We start from the raw sequence: 16,763 nt of genomic DNA on the forward strand, positions 1-16,763 counted from the left end.
AAGGTACCCCTTGGTTTCACTTTACAGGAGTAAGGAGCGGCAGTTTACTACTCCCCCCACCCCCTTTTTTTCTCAAGCAAAACACCCCAAACTACTACAAGACAAAGGAGATTTTGAGGAAAAGCTCAGAAGCTATAACGATAAAACCAGAAAATTTCCACAAAAAAATGGATTGCTACAATCCTTTCACAAATGGCCGAGAATTGGCTACAATGTTAGGGATGAAATGTTGCCATTAATAACGTAGGAATATGCAAGCAAAAACAAATTTGTTGGGGCACAGTTCAAAACAAGCAGTATTTGGAATACACGCCAACTGTATCACAAAAACCCGTCAAGATAGCTTCTGTTGCCAGTCCTCGGACATTATAGGGGTGTAAGACGGAGGGGAATATAAGGGGGGGGGGCCTGTCTCTCTATCTATCTATCTATATATCTCTCTATATCTCTATATATATCTCTATATCTATATATATCTCTATATCTATACATCTCTCTATATCTATACATCTCTCTATATCTATACATCTCTCTATATCTATACATCTCTCTATATCTATACATCTCTCTCTATATCTATACATCTCTCTCTATATCTATACATCTCTCTCTATCTATACATCTCTCTCTATATCTATACATCTCTCTCTATATCTATACATCTCTCTCTATATCTATACATCTCTCTCTCTATCTATACATCTCTCTCTCTATCTATACATCTCTCTCTCTATCTATACATCTCTCTCTCTATCTATAAATCTCTCTCTCTATCTATACATCTCTCTCTATATCTCTCTCTATATCTATCTCTATATCTCCATCTCTCTCTACATCTCCATCTCTCTCTACATCTCCATCTCTCTCTCTCTACATCTCCATCTCTCTCTCTCTACATCTCCATCTCTCTCCATATCTCCATCTCTCTCCATATCTCCATCTCTCTCTCTCCATCTCTCCCTCTCTCTCCATCTCTCCCCATCCATGTCCATCTCTCCCCATCCATGTCCATCTCTCCCCATCCATGTCCATCTCTCCCCATCCATGTCCATCTCCATCTCTCCCCATCCATGTCCATGTCCATCTCTCCCCATCCATGTCCATCTCCATCTCCCTCTCTCCCCCTCTCTGCCCCTCTCTCTCTGTGTGTGTGTGTGAGAGAGAGGGAGAGGGAGAGGAGAGAGAGAGAGAGAGAGAGAGAGAGAGAGAGAGAGAGAGAGAGAGAGAGAAAGGCGGGTTTAATTTTACCTCTCCCCCTCTACCGAAAGCCAGTGTAGCAGCCAGTAACAGCATCGGGAGGGGAAGGGCAAAGAGTCGGAGAGAGAAGGGAAAGAACATATCACCAGAGTTCCGTCCACTTCCTACCCCTACTCTGACCGGCTGCTACCGCTAGTGATAGTCCGCTGGCCTAGCCACGCAGCATGTGCTCTCTTGACAAGCAGTCTGTATTTATTACGTGAACTTTTTTTCCCGAAGGTCTTTTTCATTGCTTGAAGATGCCATTCAAATTACTCGTACTTAGGAAAGTTCCAACAAGGAAGCACTTGTAATAACCAGTTTAAATTAGTATTATTTACGTAGTCAAACTGACTGTGCACTACAAAACTGTCATAACTTCGTAACTTCGAAGATATCTTAGTATCCCGTACTGTTAATTACAAGGTTCCACTATAGTGAACATGATCTTACTAAAGATCACATAACAGTTTTCCAGTTGCAGTCACGTATGGTAATTATAGAAAAATACTGTATTACAGTAAAAAACTGTTAAGACACTCCCATACAATAAAGTCAAATGTTTAGGTCCTACCATTTTCTCTGCAAGATGTACGTAATTTTTATTCCAAGTAAGACGTTGCCCAAAAACCTTCCCCTATGAAACCATGATTTCATTCCACTGTACATTATAGAATGTTAAAATTTGCTTATTTAATACAGAAATAAAAAATTTTCAAAGTATTAATTCTCCTACAAAAACCTATAACAGTTCTATTGCATCTGTGAAGAACTTATGAAAATGAAAATGTAGTCAAGCAATAAGTGGTAACATACATTTTTGGTTACGCTGATGCCTGCATAGAGTGCGCGCACGTAGTCAAACATCAATATCTCGCAGATTGCATGCAATGAATACACTCTGTTTCATGCAGAGTAAACTACAATTGATAGCTTGCCTTGCACTCTTTCGTGGTTAATATGAACAACGACGACGATAGTTATGGACATGCTACATTAGTTCTCCTCACGTTTAAGTCAAGGTTTCTGATATCAATTAAGTTGATACAAAATATGTTTGTTGAATGATTAAATAATTTTAATTGTTTGGCATGCCCTTGTACACTCCAGTTTTTCATTAAACATAATGTCCATGCAACAGTTTTGTTGTTATGAAAAAATTAACCTCAACAAAAATGCTTTTCTCGCATGAAAATCGCTCCCCCAATTTAAAAACTTGATTTTGAAATAAAATTTGCTATAAAACACGGTATAAACTTTTATATGATGCTAACAATACACAAAATTAACACATGGAAAATAAAAATTATTCTTAAAAATTGCTGTAATTACTCAGGCACAGCTCAATTATTAATGACCCGACCAAAAAATTTATCAAGTATGGACTAGACTCGATTCAAAGATATTACTGAATTTGGCTCAACACACAGATTTGCAGACTCGTCCGTCTCCAATTTAAAGACTTTCACATATTTTTGTTCCAAATTTCATTGAAATCCAATGGACTTTTTTATGTATGTAATTCTGTAATAAATAAACTTGTGATTGGTTAGTATGATTAGTACTAAAAAAAAGGTAGACAACAAACAGTTGTCTCACGTGAAGTGAATTCATGTTTGCATTAAGTCACTTTAATCAAGCTGTTATTTTTATATTAACTTCAATTAAAATTTGAGAACATTTCTGATTATCTCCTTCAAATTTCATAGTCAACTACAAAAAATTGTTCTGCACACCCATAATTCTCAGTAACACCTTGCCAACCACTTGTTAATTTAAAAAACACTGTATTGGTCCGAAAATAGGCCGACCTCGAAAATAGGCCGACCCCTTCTACAGCAAACTCAAAATCAGGGGAAAATAAATTTTAACTAACTAAAATGATTATCAGCAGCATATTACCACAGTAACACTTCAACAAAGTTAGTATTTATTGAACTGACAAAATGTGTTCGAACCAAAATATTTGAGAGTTCATATTTACATAGGCATTTTGTAGTGGTGCCAACATTTTATACGGCAATGGCTACATTTTCTAAGTTCATAGATTGTGACAAAAATATTTACTGCTACGTTTAATTTTTACGTAAAAAACCCAAAATGGTTTCATGTAAAACGTGTATGAATCAACCATAAAACAGCCAATATTGCAAATAGGTTTTATTGTTCTTGTTACTGTTGGTATGTACCGGTATTTGTTTATTCGTGTCGCAACTACAAGTTGCCAATACTGGTGCCATTAACCTATTTTGATTTTTCTGTGGTAGAAGAGTAAATAAAGCACACTACGGTAAATAACCTTACGGCAAAATTGCTGTTTTTAATAATTGTTAACTGTAAATACCACATTTTACAAGCAAATAAAATTACCGCAGCCTGTTAAATACAGTTCAAAAATAACCCGACCGAGCTTTTAAAAGCTATGCGCTACAAGTGACCACATTTGTGTACTTAACTTAAAATATGATACGTTATTGGGGTTAAGTGTGTTTACTAAATTTCTAAGTTGGAAAAATTACTAATTCCACATAAGTACGGCGTAATTTTAGGTCAATGAATTGTATATCTGATAACATTTTTATGCCATAAGTGATTCTCCTTGAAATGTATGTATTTAATTATACTATTTTGGCTAGTGCCCCATTATTGGCCGACTCTAGATTTCAAGGTTGACAAAACTGGCAAAAAAGGTCGGCCTATTTTCGGACAAATACGGTAGGTACTGTGAACTGAAAATTTCTCTTAAACTTATAAACAAATTCAGTATAAAAACTTAATCCAAAACACACAAAATTATTTTGATTCATTTAAGTTGTCATTGTAAAGCTTTGTTGCTGTTAACATTCTGAGTAGAATTAAAAAGCACGTCTATTCATTTTAAGATATATTCTCATTATATTGTCGTTAAAAGTCTTGTTGGATACTGTGAGTCTCCATTTTAAAAATAATTAAACTAAATACTCAAGAAATTAAGGTAAGTAAAAAAATGAATGACCTATTCACTTATGAAACTAACTACCTCCACTTACATGGGTGTAGGTATCTCCTTGTAAGGTAGCCTTTCCACCCGCGTCGAGGATGCAATGCTGTGTGGTATCACTATGTTGTCAATGTCGTAGGAATTTTCTCGCTTCCGCCTGCAAAAAATATTATCCGTTATCACTGTAGCTATTAACCTATACCTGTTATGTCTTGATACCAAATTAGTAGAGATGGTGATTTATAGCATTTAAAATAATAACATTTAGCATTTTGAATTTGAAATTTAGCATTTTGTAGCACTTTTAAAAACCAGATTTAGCCAATTCTCTCATTTTACATTACTGAAGAAAAGCATATTTTTAAAAAGCATTAAATAATACACATATTAATTATTAACAACCACAGAAATAAAGATCTAGCACAATTGAATACTTAAAATTACAACAATTATTTTTTTGCTGTGTTCACGGCCATAGTTGATGTAGAGTGCACAAATAATGTTATTGAAACTCGTTTTATCAAAAAAATTTTTTTTTCGTTTTTTCAATTTTCACTTTCTTTTGGTTTTCGATCATGCCAGAAACCGTTGCTTGCCGTTTTACCAACTTTTTTTCTTCATCCGGTTTCTCGGTGAATCTTTTTTTTTTTCAGCCTGATGTCTCTCAGATTTAATGTGCTTTTCAAGACATCTTTTTTTTTTTCCTCCAGACGGCGATTACATAAATTGCACATTAAAATATTCCTATCACTTTCGTAGAACTGTTCACTTGTATCTGTTCACTTTTGTATTCATTTATGCGATCGCGAATGGAAAATACGTTTAGTCCCATTTTTACCACAAGAAATAACAGTATACAACACATTCACGAGTATGCACGTATTTGTAAACATACCACCTTCCACAGACTACACAAGAACACGGCTTTCACGAGAAACACAGCCAGAAAATGGGACTTACAAATGTTAGCGCGGCGAAGCAGAGATGTCGCAATATGGTGGCCTAAAAACCTGTACTCTGCAAGATGACGGACACTCTTCCAGCTAGTTGTTTTTTGCTTTGTTTACAATCGCGAGGCACGGATGGCCATTCTTCATTCAATATTTACGAACAATAGTTGTTGTGAATGACGTGACAATAAGATACTTGTGCTGAATACGCCATAAAATGATGGTTCTTTTGATACTGAACTGAAACGAAATACATTTGGTAAATAAATTGTGTAGAGTGAAGACGAATCTACGTTTTTTACCTTGATTTCACATTTATCTCGGAATAGTCTAGATTTCACATTTTATAGCGGAAAAAATATAATTTAGCATATTTTCGCATCTATTTCGTGAAAACGAAAAATCACCATCCCTACAAATTTGTAATAATACTATAACTCATTTTCAGAATTTCCAAAGCAAATACATTTTTGGCACTAAATACTAATGAAATACTTATAAATCAATTTTAAATATAAAAAATTTGTCATTCATAGAATTTTTGAGCAGAATACTTATACGAGATTCAAAATTAGGTGCACTGTTTCCAATAGTTATTTAGTATCTTTTTTCATCTAATTCACAACTTTTCTAGTTGTGATCATTACATAATTGCCTACATGTGATACCAATTACGTGATATTAGCCACATTGCTAATGATTTGGAATGTGCAATGCATTTAAACATATGTTTTTTTCATAATTGATGTATTTCTAAACAATGGTGATGTTCATATGAAAAACAAGATAACAGCAGTGCCAAAAATAAGTTTTGATAAAAAAAATCATTATGGTTGATATCTAGAATGGTAGGACCACTAGGCCTGTGCAAGTCAGTTCGATTGAATAAGATTTGAACACAAATATCCAAATATTCTTGAATACAAAAATTGTATTTAATAACAAGATTGAGTGAATAATTTTTTTAAACATTTTTTGTGATATATTAAGTCATATTTAAACAAATACTTGTCGTAGTAGGAGCAATGGCAACATAATTCAAGTTAATTGTTATAAATACTAAAAAACTATAAATTATGTAAATATTCTTTCCAATTTTTAAACACCTTTTCACAGTTCAAAACTACTGTTTGGTAATTTAATTTCACCTTAAAAAAACTTCCTGATTGCAGATTTTCCAGATGTCTGAACTTAACCATTCTGATTTCACTATGCTAATGTTGAACTTAAGTATAGTTATTTTTTATCAGGCCCGTTAATATATTTGAACTGGGTAATTTCAATGTTGATAGTGTCTCCTAGCGATACCCAACAACTTCCCTACACTTCATATACATTCAAATATTTGTTTTTTGAAGTGTTAAGTATTTGGAATTAAATCAAACATTGGTGGCAAATTACTTGTTTTGATATATGAAATTTCAAATTATTGCATGGGCCTAATGAATGGCCCTACAGCATTGAATTAATAACAAACTGCATTCATCTGCAAAGTAATGTTGACTAATCTTTTGGTGTAAGCATCAAAATTATTTTAACACAACTAACATAAACCCTTATGACACTGTTGTCATAATATCTGAAATTTGATTTGCAATGGAGAATTCAAAATGGCAAACACATGAACATCAGTAAATAAATGTCCATGTAATAAAAATTATACTATTATTATTTCGTTGTTGTTGAAGTCGTACAATTTTATAGTAACTGATGTTTAAATTTGACAAAGGCAAACCTCCGGGAGAAAGTTTTCATTTAATACTTGCTTTTTGTAACCTAACCTACAATTTCTGTGAGTTTTATTAGTGAACCAACTAAGAGTATGTATATGTGTCATAACATTAAAAAAAATATTTAACATCTATTTAAAATTCATTACTTCAATTTTATGTGAGTCTATTCTTTTATGACAAAAATAACTATGATTATCAACCTGAACTGAGTGAAGTGAAAATATTGCAACTTTAATCATGTAACAATTCCAAACACAACTTAATACAACAAAATATTACATGGTGAACAGTTATGACCCGAATAACACTGTAAAGCATGTCATAATACACCATGAAACACTTGTATGCAGGTTAAAATACCATCCAGCACAAAAATGCAATCATGAATTTAAGCAGCATTCCAACCAAAATTAATGCTAACCAGAACAATTTAATGTTTTGAACTTACAAAATTCACTATTATTTATAGAATTAGTACAAAACAGAGCATTGTAGATGGTGGAAAATAATTATTTTTTTTGATAGCGTAGCTTTCTGAGGAATCAATTATGTAGTAATTTTTAACTACACAGATGCCACTGGTTAATTTCCCTTTCTCAAACATTTTTCTTGAAATATTTTCCCTCAAATATTGAATTATTCAAATTTAATGGTATTTTAGGAAGAATGTTACAACAATAATTAAGATGCAACAGACTCAAGAATTAATAAGTAAAGAAAAGTATTAATTAAATGACTCTAAATGAAAGCCTAAAGAAATAGTAAATTGAAAAAATATGTAAAGACAAAGACTGCGAGGCTTGTGACACTTTAAATTAAAGTTCAAGTTGGCACAATTAAAAATAACAGCTGTACCCAATTGAAAATAAAGCACTATACCACCCAGAATTCTATAGTGCTGAAACTGACTAAATATATTGATAAAATATGTTAAGAAATACAGCTATATTACTGTCTACCATAATGGTTTTAAATGTTGCATGGCCAAGACTGCCCCTCTGTATTTAAAGTTCTGCTCAGAAACATGCTAGAGAGACAGTAATATCAGACTTGTATGAAAACATTACACAATAGATTAAAAAAAAAAATTACAAATTGATAGGGTAGGAATCACAACAGAAACATGTGAACCATTCACATAGATTAACAATTTCATTAGCATCCCAGATCATTATGTTGGTTCATCTCAGATGTTCATAACTCCCTTGAGGTTATTCCTTTATAAGGCATTAGCCCCTGCCATTTTTTAATTTGGAATATTTTTACTATATTTCTAATTTTGAACTTATTATACAATTTTTTTTGGCATGTCTAGACATAAATTACATCTCCCAACCTTCTATACCTTATTGCAATCACATATTTATTGACATGCTGTAAGTACCCCAAGAAAAGAACTTATTATTTCATGCAGGCAACTATAGCTGACAAGATAATCACACCAGTTCACAAGTGTTGACTTCAACAAATAGCCAAAGCTAAGTCCTGTGCCATATTGACCCAAAACATTTAGCACGAAAGCTTTATTGGAAGCGGTATAAAAATATTTAAATTTCAAGATGGTGAGACTTAATCCCCCTTAATGGTGATTATTACTGTGCAGCTAACACTGGTCATAATATGAGGTATTTTCCATTTGTGATGTAAGGAAGTATAAATGTTTTAGTATAGTATTGGTCAATATTCCAAATATTTTGTATCTACGATGAACTCTTTTTCCAAGCAATACGTAACCCACTGATACACATGAAATAAGTAAAAGTTCACCCACTGAAAATTTTATTTTCTATTTATCCATTTATATGTAGTTCCATTAGCAACTATCACTACAATATTTTCTATTATTGAATGCTTATGAAATTGTAGTCACAAACATTATGTAAACTCTAGATAAGCTTGAAAATTATAGACTATGTTGTGTGGTAACAAACTTATTTGTCATATTTATGGGAAAAATTATGAACAGGCATGTTTACAAAATACCAGAGAAAATTAATTTTTTTTTATTTCCACTGTAACACAGCTGAAAACATTCTACACCACAAGAAAAATAGAATTTTATCTGAAAACATTCCTGAGCTTGTCATTCTAAATAAGTTTTATCGCTTTTATAAACAAAGTTATTAAATATGACACCATTTTCCAACTTACTTCAGTAGTAGGTTATGAATATTATTTTATTTTTGGAGCTGTTACTTTTCTGGTTTAAAACCAGTCTGATTTCCGGAGCACAATGTCAAAGTCTGTGTGGTACAAGACTGTAGGATACAGAACTCTATCAACAATAATGGCCATGGATTAAAGATTTTATAGTGACTATTACAACATATATGCAAATAATTAAATTAAAAAATAGGTTTTTCAAACAGGAATGAAATTGACACACACCCACCTTTCCAAGTAACACTATTTGATTTGCTTGGTTTTGTAGTAATGACACCAATTTAATGGTGCACAATTTCAAGTAGAGCTTTTCTAATATGTGAAATTTTATTTATGTGCACTAGAGGTGGGACGATACCACACTTTCGATACTCGATTCTGTATTTTTTTTTAGTTCGATACTTTTGATACTTTCGATACTCCAGGGAAAATTATTTTCCCATTAAGTAACAATTATTACCAACAACATAAATTAGTTTTAAATATATAAATTCCCTCTTTACTACAAAAATACAAACTGCAAACAACTTAAATGTGAATTTTAAGTGCTCAATATTTCCACAATTAATTTTTTTTTCAAATATCCTGTGAATTCAATGAGTGTTACGTACGAAAAACATATCTTGAACACGAAACAAAAACAACTTAACCTTACTTTACCGTTTGTTTACTATTGGCAAGTTGCAGTAACGACTTATATAATTATAAAATATTCTGATGTAAGCCTATTGGTTATCATAATTACGGCTAATAAGCTGTTCCAGTACATAGTTAAATTTTGTACGATGGCGACTCAAAATATAATTCAATACAAATGAACAAGCATTCCGGTATCGAAAAAATGTATCGAACTTACAGTTTCGATACTCGATACTTTGCGATACCGCCAAGTATCGAAGGTATCGAGGTATCGAAGTATCGAAAATCCCATCACTAATGTGCACTAACAATAGCTACGGTACTTGCTTAGTATTAAATACAATGCAATGAATTAATAATGTGATGAAACACCAAACAGTATTTTGCTCTTTTCTTAATAGTTATTCGCTTCCTTCATTGCATATTTACTTTAGCCTATTTAATATAGTTCAGTGGTTTGCATCACGTAGAAATATCTCCGATGACTGAGTGTACAGCCAAGCCAATATTTACATTATGCCATATCGCATGTCAGCAACAGCTCTGGTGAGAAAAATCAGTAGCTTTCAGGGCTAGTTCATCTTGCATTTACCAACAAGTACTAATGCAAAATCATAGCAGACATAAATTTAATAATACCAGAGACTGAGATTACATTAACAGGTTAAAAATTCTTTCTAATAATAGAAAATGTTAAGTATATGCTTTTTAAAATCTTATTTGAACTGAAAAATACCTCCTACAGTGAAATCTTATTAAAATGTAACAAAAAAAAACACCATTTTTGGTTCTTAACGAAAGTACTTCATACTGAACTGTCACTAAATTTGGGGGGGGGGGGGGGGGGGGGGGGGGGAAGAAGAAAAAAAAACTTGTTTGGTCCTGAAAATTCATACTTTAAAGTGCGAAATCTTTTTAAGTTACATACTTAATAATGATGTTTCACAGGGTGGCCACTCTTCTGGGATAACAAAATTCCTGGTTTTTTCCAGGTTTTTATCAATATTTGCATACAATTTGCATTTTTGTTACACAAAGCACACACAATATGATGTTTTATTAGCGTTAAACAATAGACAACTTAACTATAGGCTTAAAAATTAAATCAATGAACTTGCTTAAAACAAAACCTACCACCGACAAAAAAATTTCTAATCTCACATCACCAAAATTACTTGACACCAAACGCACGTGTTTTGCCCCTCTTGCGTGGCTGGCTAATTCTGTTCTTCCCATGCTACCGATATTGATATTAACATTACACAAATTGCAAATGGCGCTTGTCCTGCACTTTGGATCTTACTCCACCCATAACTCTTCCGTATATTTGTCATTGTATGTGGTGACCGAACTCGTTGACATTTTGATAGTCTGCGCAAATTACATGTTGGATTAAAAAATTCAAAACAACGTCCCGCACAACTAAACTTTTAATAAAACTCGAGAAAAGTATCCGTGATACCGTGACGCAACAACATGAGCACAAAGTAAAAAAAATATATACAGTAGAACCCATTTATAGTGAACCCGCCTATAATGGATTCCCGTTTATTGTGAATTTCCGTCTCAGTCCCGGCAAAATGATGTGAGGTTATGTATTAACTTATTGGATATAGCGCACAACTTTTGTCAATGTTGATACGTTTTCCCTTGTACCACGAACAAATTTTGCAGGCATAATGCACATTTATCTCAAATATTTTCATATAACTACAAGTTTTTTCACAAAACGTCTATTCTGGATCACATTGAAGTTTTTCTCAGCAATACGCTACTCGATTGTCCACTGTTCATATTATAAACAAGTCGTATTGGAGTGGCCTCGGTAGGCTACGTGTAGCCAAAAATGGTGATCAGTTTGGTGAAAATAAAAAATAGTTTTCCCTGCATAGTTAAAGAATGGGGAACGCGTTAACATTTAATATGTTATCAAAATTAAACATAAATTACAGCCACACAAATACGTATGTACATTATAGCAGCAAATTGAATATTTTTACGTCTCATTTTTATCGTTCACGTTACGGACATTTTTATCGAGTAAGGTTCGTAAGACTACCACTAGATAGAACTCTGTGGACTAAATTTTTCCATAGAATGTAAGAAAATTTTGTTCCAGCTTTAGCAACTGCGATACTAAATGATGCGTAGTGATCTTTGATGCGCCAGACTTTTTATTTTTCGTTTATTTACTTTTGACGGTAAAATTTTTTTGTGTTATTAAGCTGCAAATGTGCTTCAATAAGAAATACGTACATAAAAAAGGGTGAAAAACGCGGTAAAAAACGTAAGGCATTATCTGTGCGAGATAAACTGGACATTACTGTCCCGCACGTGTTAACAGCAAAGGAACTGGGAATTGCAACATCCACATTAAGTACAATATTAAACAAGATGAACAATCTTCTTTCACAAGCTGCGAAAACGTCACAGAGTATTAAATGCCTGAAAAAAGGATAATACGCCAATGTCCAAGAACCATTAGGTAATAGAAAGTTTGTACATGTGTAGTTCATTAAAAATAATATCTGCATTTGCTCATAAAACTGTTGCTATGAGTATTTTCATTCATTCTTTTCTTGGCTTAGGCCTATGTGTAGTTAAGATTTTGCTTTTGAGTATTAATTGCCAATATAAAAGTTTTCCCAGATATAAAGTTTCCCCTCTATATTGAACATATAAACTACTCCCTTCATATTCGTTATAACAGGGTTCTACTGTACATACAAAACTAGTGATACCAACATGCCGTGCGAGAAATTACTACCACACTACAACAACATTTTCAGCCAAAATGCTGTTGCTTTTGAATACAGAAACATAATAAGTATGGAAGTCTGAATTGTTAACGGTTTCTTACGTACTACAAAAGTTTTTAAATGCAATATGAACAAATTAACTTTCACAAAATATAGCTCACGAGCATACTGTCGTGCTTCGATGGGTGGTGAACGTGCTCATTTAACAGCATATGTTATTGCTATCGTTACTTCATAAAAAAAATTCCCGGTTCTAATAAAAATTTCTGGTTGATTCCAGGTATTCCTGGTTTTTTTTAAGAAATCCTGGCTATTTCCCGTATTTCCCGATTTCCCGGTTGGCTGGCCACCCTGTTTCACTATACATCAATAACATTTTTTAAGTCGGAAATGTTCTTAGCGCCTACTTAGGGATGTTTATGCCCATGCCCTGTTATGTAAACAATGCAGTGTGAACTTTTTTTACACTGTAATTCAATTTTAGTTTGTTTAATCTCAAAATGTTATTCAAATGTGTATTTAAATGTATTTCAAATGTATTTGGAAAAATATAAGTAATGTAAATTTATTTTAGCGGAAGAATTATTTTGATTAAAATGGTAGTCAGTAAGCACGCTTACCCGATTGGAATACAAATTATTTCAATTAACATACCGTGTTTTATCGCATAATCGTCCCACATACTGAAAATGAGTTTGAAAGGTAGGGGTGCAACTTTTATGTGAAAAAAGTATAAAAACCACACCTATTCATGGAAACTATGTTTATTTAAAAAGTAGAGTATACAAAAGCAGGCCAAAAATTTAAATTATCAAGTCATGCAACAAAAACATTTTGTTCAACTTTAAATAGAAAAACAAAAACAGTAACTCTAACGTGAGCCAGAACTAACGCATAACTATCATCATCGTACACACCATGAAGAGTGCGGGCTATCAAATGTAGTTAATGCGGCACTAGACAAGAGTGCACGCATTGCATGCAATCAACGAGTTATAGATATTGATATTCGACTGAGTGTGTGCACTCTATTCGGGAATCAATATAACCGAACATGAATGATGCCAACTAGCGCTGGCTAAATTTTTATGAGCAGTACACATTGGCGACGAAGACGAACAGATAAAGGTATTAACGTTTGAAAAAGCCTTTAAAAGAACATTTTCACATCAGACAACTTTGTATTTCTGTTAATTAAATAAGTAAGCTGTAATATCCGAATGAATATTAAGATTTCAAATTTAAAATACACCAACCTACACAACGCACTCAGGACCAAAAACATCATGCGACGTTTACGCGAAAAAACATTTTTCTCTGAATTTTGACACCTTAAAATAATGGTGCAACGATTAAGGGCATGCGAAGATTATGTGATAAAATACAGTACACTAATAGAAAAACTTAAACGTTCAGCGCTGTTTTGATTAGCGCTCTGTTCTGGTACGAATTAAGAGTATTACTTCGAGGGGCGGGTGTACAAATAAATTATTTAGATGTGATTATTAATTTAGTTCAAATCTGTTATCAACATTTTTATATGTTTTTGCACAAATGCTTCTAATAAAACATTGTTCAGTTTTTAATGAAATGACCTTTCTAAGGAGCACACAGGCACCAGTTTAAGAGGCTATAATCCCACTAATGCAACAGCACACTGGTGAGGTACTGACCTCTCCTTGACGGGCCCCAGTCCTGGGGGGCATGGGGAGGGAACGGGGGAGGACTGCTTGCTGGGGCAGCCACTCGGTGCGCTCTCCAACCCAAGCTCATCCTCTGGGTCTTCAGGCAGCTCCACCGGTGGTGGGTCTCCTGCTAACAGTACCACCCCGCTACCTTCCACCATACAGTTTTTATTAGAGATAGGGACACTAGAAACTAATTGGCACTGATATGAAACTTGTAAATAAAATATGTAAATGTGGTAACAATATGTTAATTTCAATTTTTAACAGTTTGTGCAAAAAAGAGATATCAAAAATGACATTAAGTTCTAAATTATATCAAGTGAGTTTAATTCCATACACTAACTTTGGCTGACGGTTCACCATGACAAATTAAGTTTGAAACATCTATACGACTTATATTAAGTGCTACCCAAAGCTGGTATACACCTTCAAAGCTGGAGCTGAACCACATTTTTTGTACATAATTGAGAAAATATTTAAGATGGAACATTGAATGTCTCGATTATGTTTAAAAGAATTAAGTTCTACAACGTTCAGTTCACTTCATTAATACTCTTATTACTTAAAATAAAAATGTGATTCCGCTTCATTTTCAAAGACATATAACGATCACACAAAGAACTTTAAACCATACCTTATACAGTCAAACCTCTATCTATCGTTTTTCAAGGGACCAACAAAAAAATTCAGTAGATGCGGACATTCAATAGATGAGGACTTCACTCTAAGAATTTTAAAAAAATATTTCAACCTCAAAATTAGTGTCAGAAATATATCAGTTACTTGTCATTAAAGTTAAATTAGTTGAAAAATAAATAAAAATGGAAGTATTTTACTTAATTCAATTTACACTTGCAAAAAAAAAAAAACATAAGCACAATAAATCTACATGGAAATTAAAGTCGTTTTCAATATCCTGAAGTCTGAAATATGTTTACTCATGTCATCAAATGTAGAGCTGTACTGAAGAAGCCGATTTTGCCAATATTTAATTGAATCAGCATTTCTGCAGACTTCCGATACGCTTGTTAATTTTCGGCCGATATTACTGAAAAACAAAAGAGACTGCCATAACCTAAAAATCCAACCAGTACACTTTTCAGTTTTCGTAGTAGAACTGCATTCTTTCAGATAGCATTATTTCTTCGCAACATGTGCCAAACGTACATATAAAAATTTAACATCCTTTTTTTCAATAATGTTCTTTAATTTTAATATGTCATAAATAAATACATTACCGTCACGGTAAATAGACGTCTCGGTTGTTACGGTAACTGTAGTGCAAATGTGGTAGCTATCGTGCTTCTGTAGTAATTATGGTATCGACAAAGAATCTTTAGTTCTTTTTATGGTAATTATCTTAGGATAACAATTGGGTTTGTACTGTAGTTATGGTACATCATCCATATTTCTTCGTAAGTTGTTGTTCATTTGTCTGTTCTTCATATTTACGTGCTCCATTACTTGGCTGCATATTTAAGGTGATATTTACTACTGTATACTATCGTTACTGTTGTTATGACGGTTTCTTTCTAAGAAATGGTTATTTCTGCAAAATCTTTATGGTTAAACGATCATCTATTATAATTTATAGTGACGGGACCACATATTTTGTACGATCAATGCGGACAAAACGATAATTCGAACATCGGTACAAGCAGACTTTTTTAACCTTAGTTGTATGGCAATTTTGCCGGGACCGTAGAAAGTATACGATAAACACGGACAATCGATACATGCAAGTTCGATAGATAGAGGTTTGACTGTACATATGTTTTCAACTTATTTTGTAGTGATGAACCTGCAGCCCAAGTTATTCGGTCGAATTCAGACTCATCCTGTATACTTCTTGTTCATGACAATTTCTGTTCTACAAAATGATAACTCAATTGGCACAGAGAACCCATTCATAATCAGTATTAAATCTTATTTAACATTTGAGATATATTTACAATAAAATGTATGCTTGTATTTTGGACATTGTAATCTTTTTCTTAGAACTGTTTTAAGTTCTCTACAATACCCATTTGAACAAACACTGATAAAAAAATTCACAGTAAGGTTTTTGCACAGTATAATTTTTCACTTCATCTTACAAATTACTTACCATATTTTTGAATAAAAAGTAACATTCTAAAATACTATTTCTGAGAATTTACTAAAAACTCCAAATATTTTGTGAATGGTATAGGCTCCGGTTGGTCGAGTTGTTTTCAATGTTTTAGGGTTGTTTACCTACAAAACTCAGAAAAGCACTTGTAGTTATCTTGTTTAATAATTAGTTTGATTGCAAGGACATATTTTTGTCCATTTGTTTCATTTGTGGAATTGGGTTCCACCTGCGTATTATCAACATTTTAAAACTGACAACTGAAAATAAACTCTGAACTACAAAGTAAATCATACTAGAAAAAATAGAAGCCACTAATTCATAAAGGTATTAGATGTTTTCATATTTGTAAAACAAAATTAATAATATTCCACACAATTCTATAAAGTAAGCAATTTATTCCTTTTTATAATCCTAACTACAAATTTACTGATACAGAACAAAACCCTGTATTCACTTTTCAGAGAGAACAATAAAAAAGGGTGAATTGCAGGCAAGATTGAGG

The 16,763-nt window shown here is 33.0% G+C and overlaps 1 protein-coding gene across 2 annotated transcripts in view; it reads right to left on the reverse strand.

The window, feature by feature from the left end:
• The window catches only part of LOC134530869 (KAT8 regulatory NSL complex subunit 1), a 286,616-nt gene that overhangs the window by 97,455 nt on the left and 172,398 nt on the right, over positions 1–16,763 (reverse strand). Inside the window, exons 6-7 of one of the 2 annotated variants that reach the window (XM_063366135.1) lie at positions 14,134–14,275; positions 4,266–4,373 (exon numbers count right to left, since the gene is read on the reverse strand). In XM_063366135.1, the coding sequence (XP_063222205.1) occupies positions 4,266–4,373; positions 14,134–14,275 (250 nt within the window). The remainder of the gene's footprint in view (positions 1–4,265; positions 4,374–14,133; positions 14,276–16,763) is intronic. The other variant, XM_063366133.1, reaches the window with a different exon arrangement.

The sequence above is a fragment of the Bacillus rossius genome, chromosome 3, assembly GCF_032445375.1.
Source record: "Bacillus rossius redtenbacheri isolate Brsri chromosome 3, Brsri_v3, whole genome shotgun sequence".
Classification (NCBI taxonomy): domain Eukaryota; kingdom Metazoa; phylum Arthropoda; class Insecta; order Phasmatodea; family Bacillidae; genus Bacillus; species Bacillus rossius.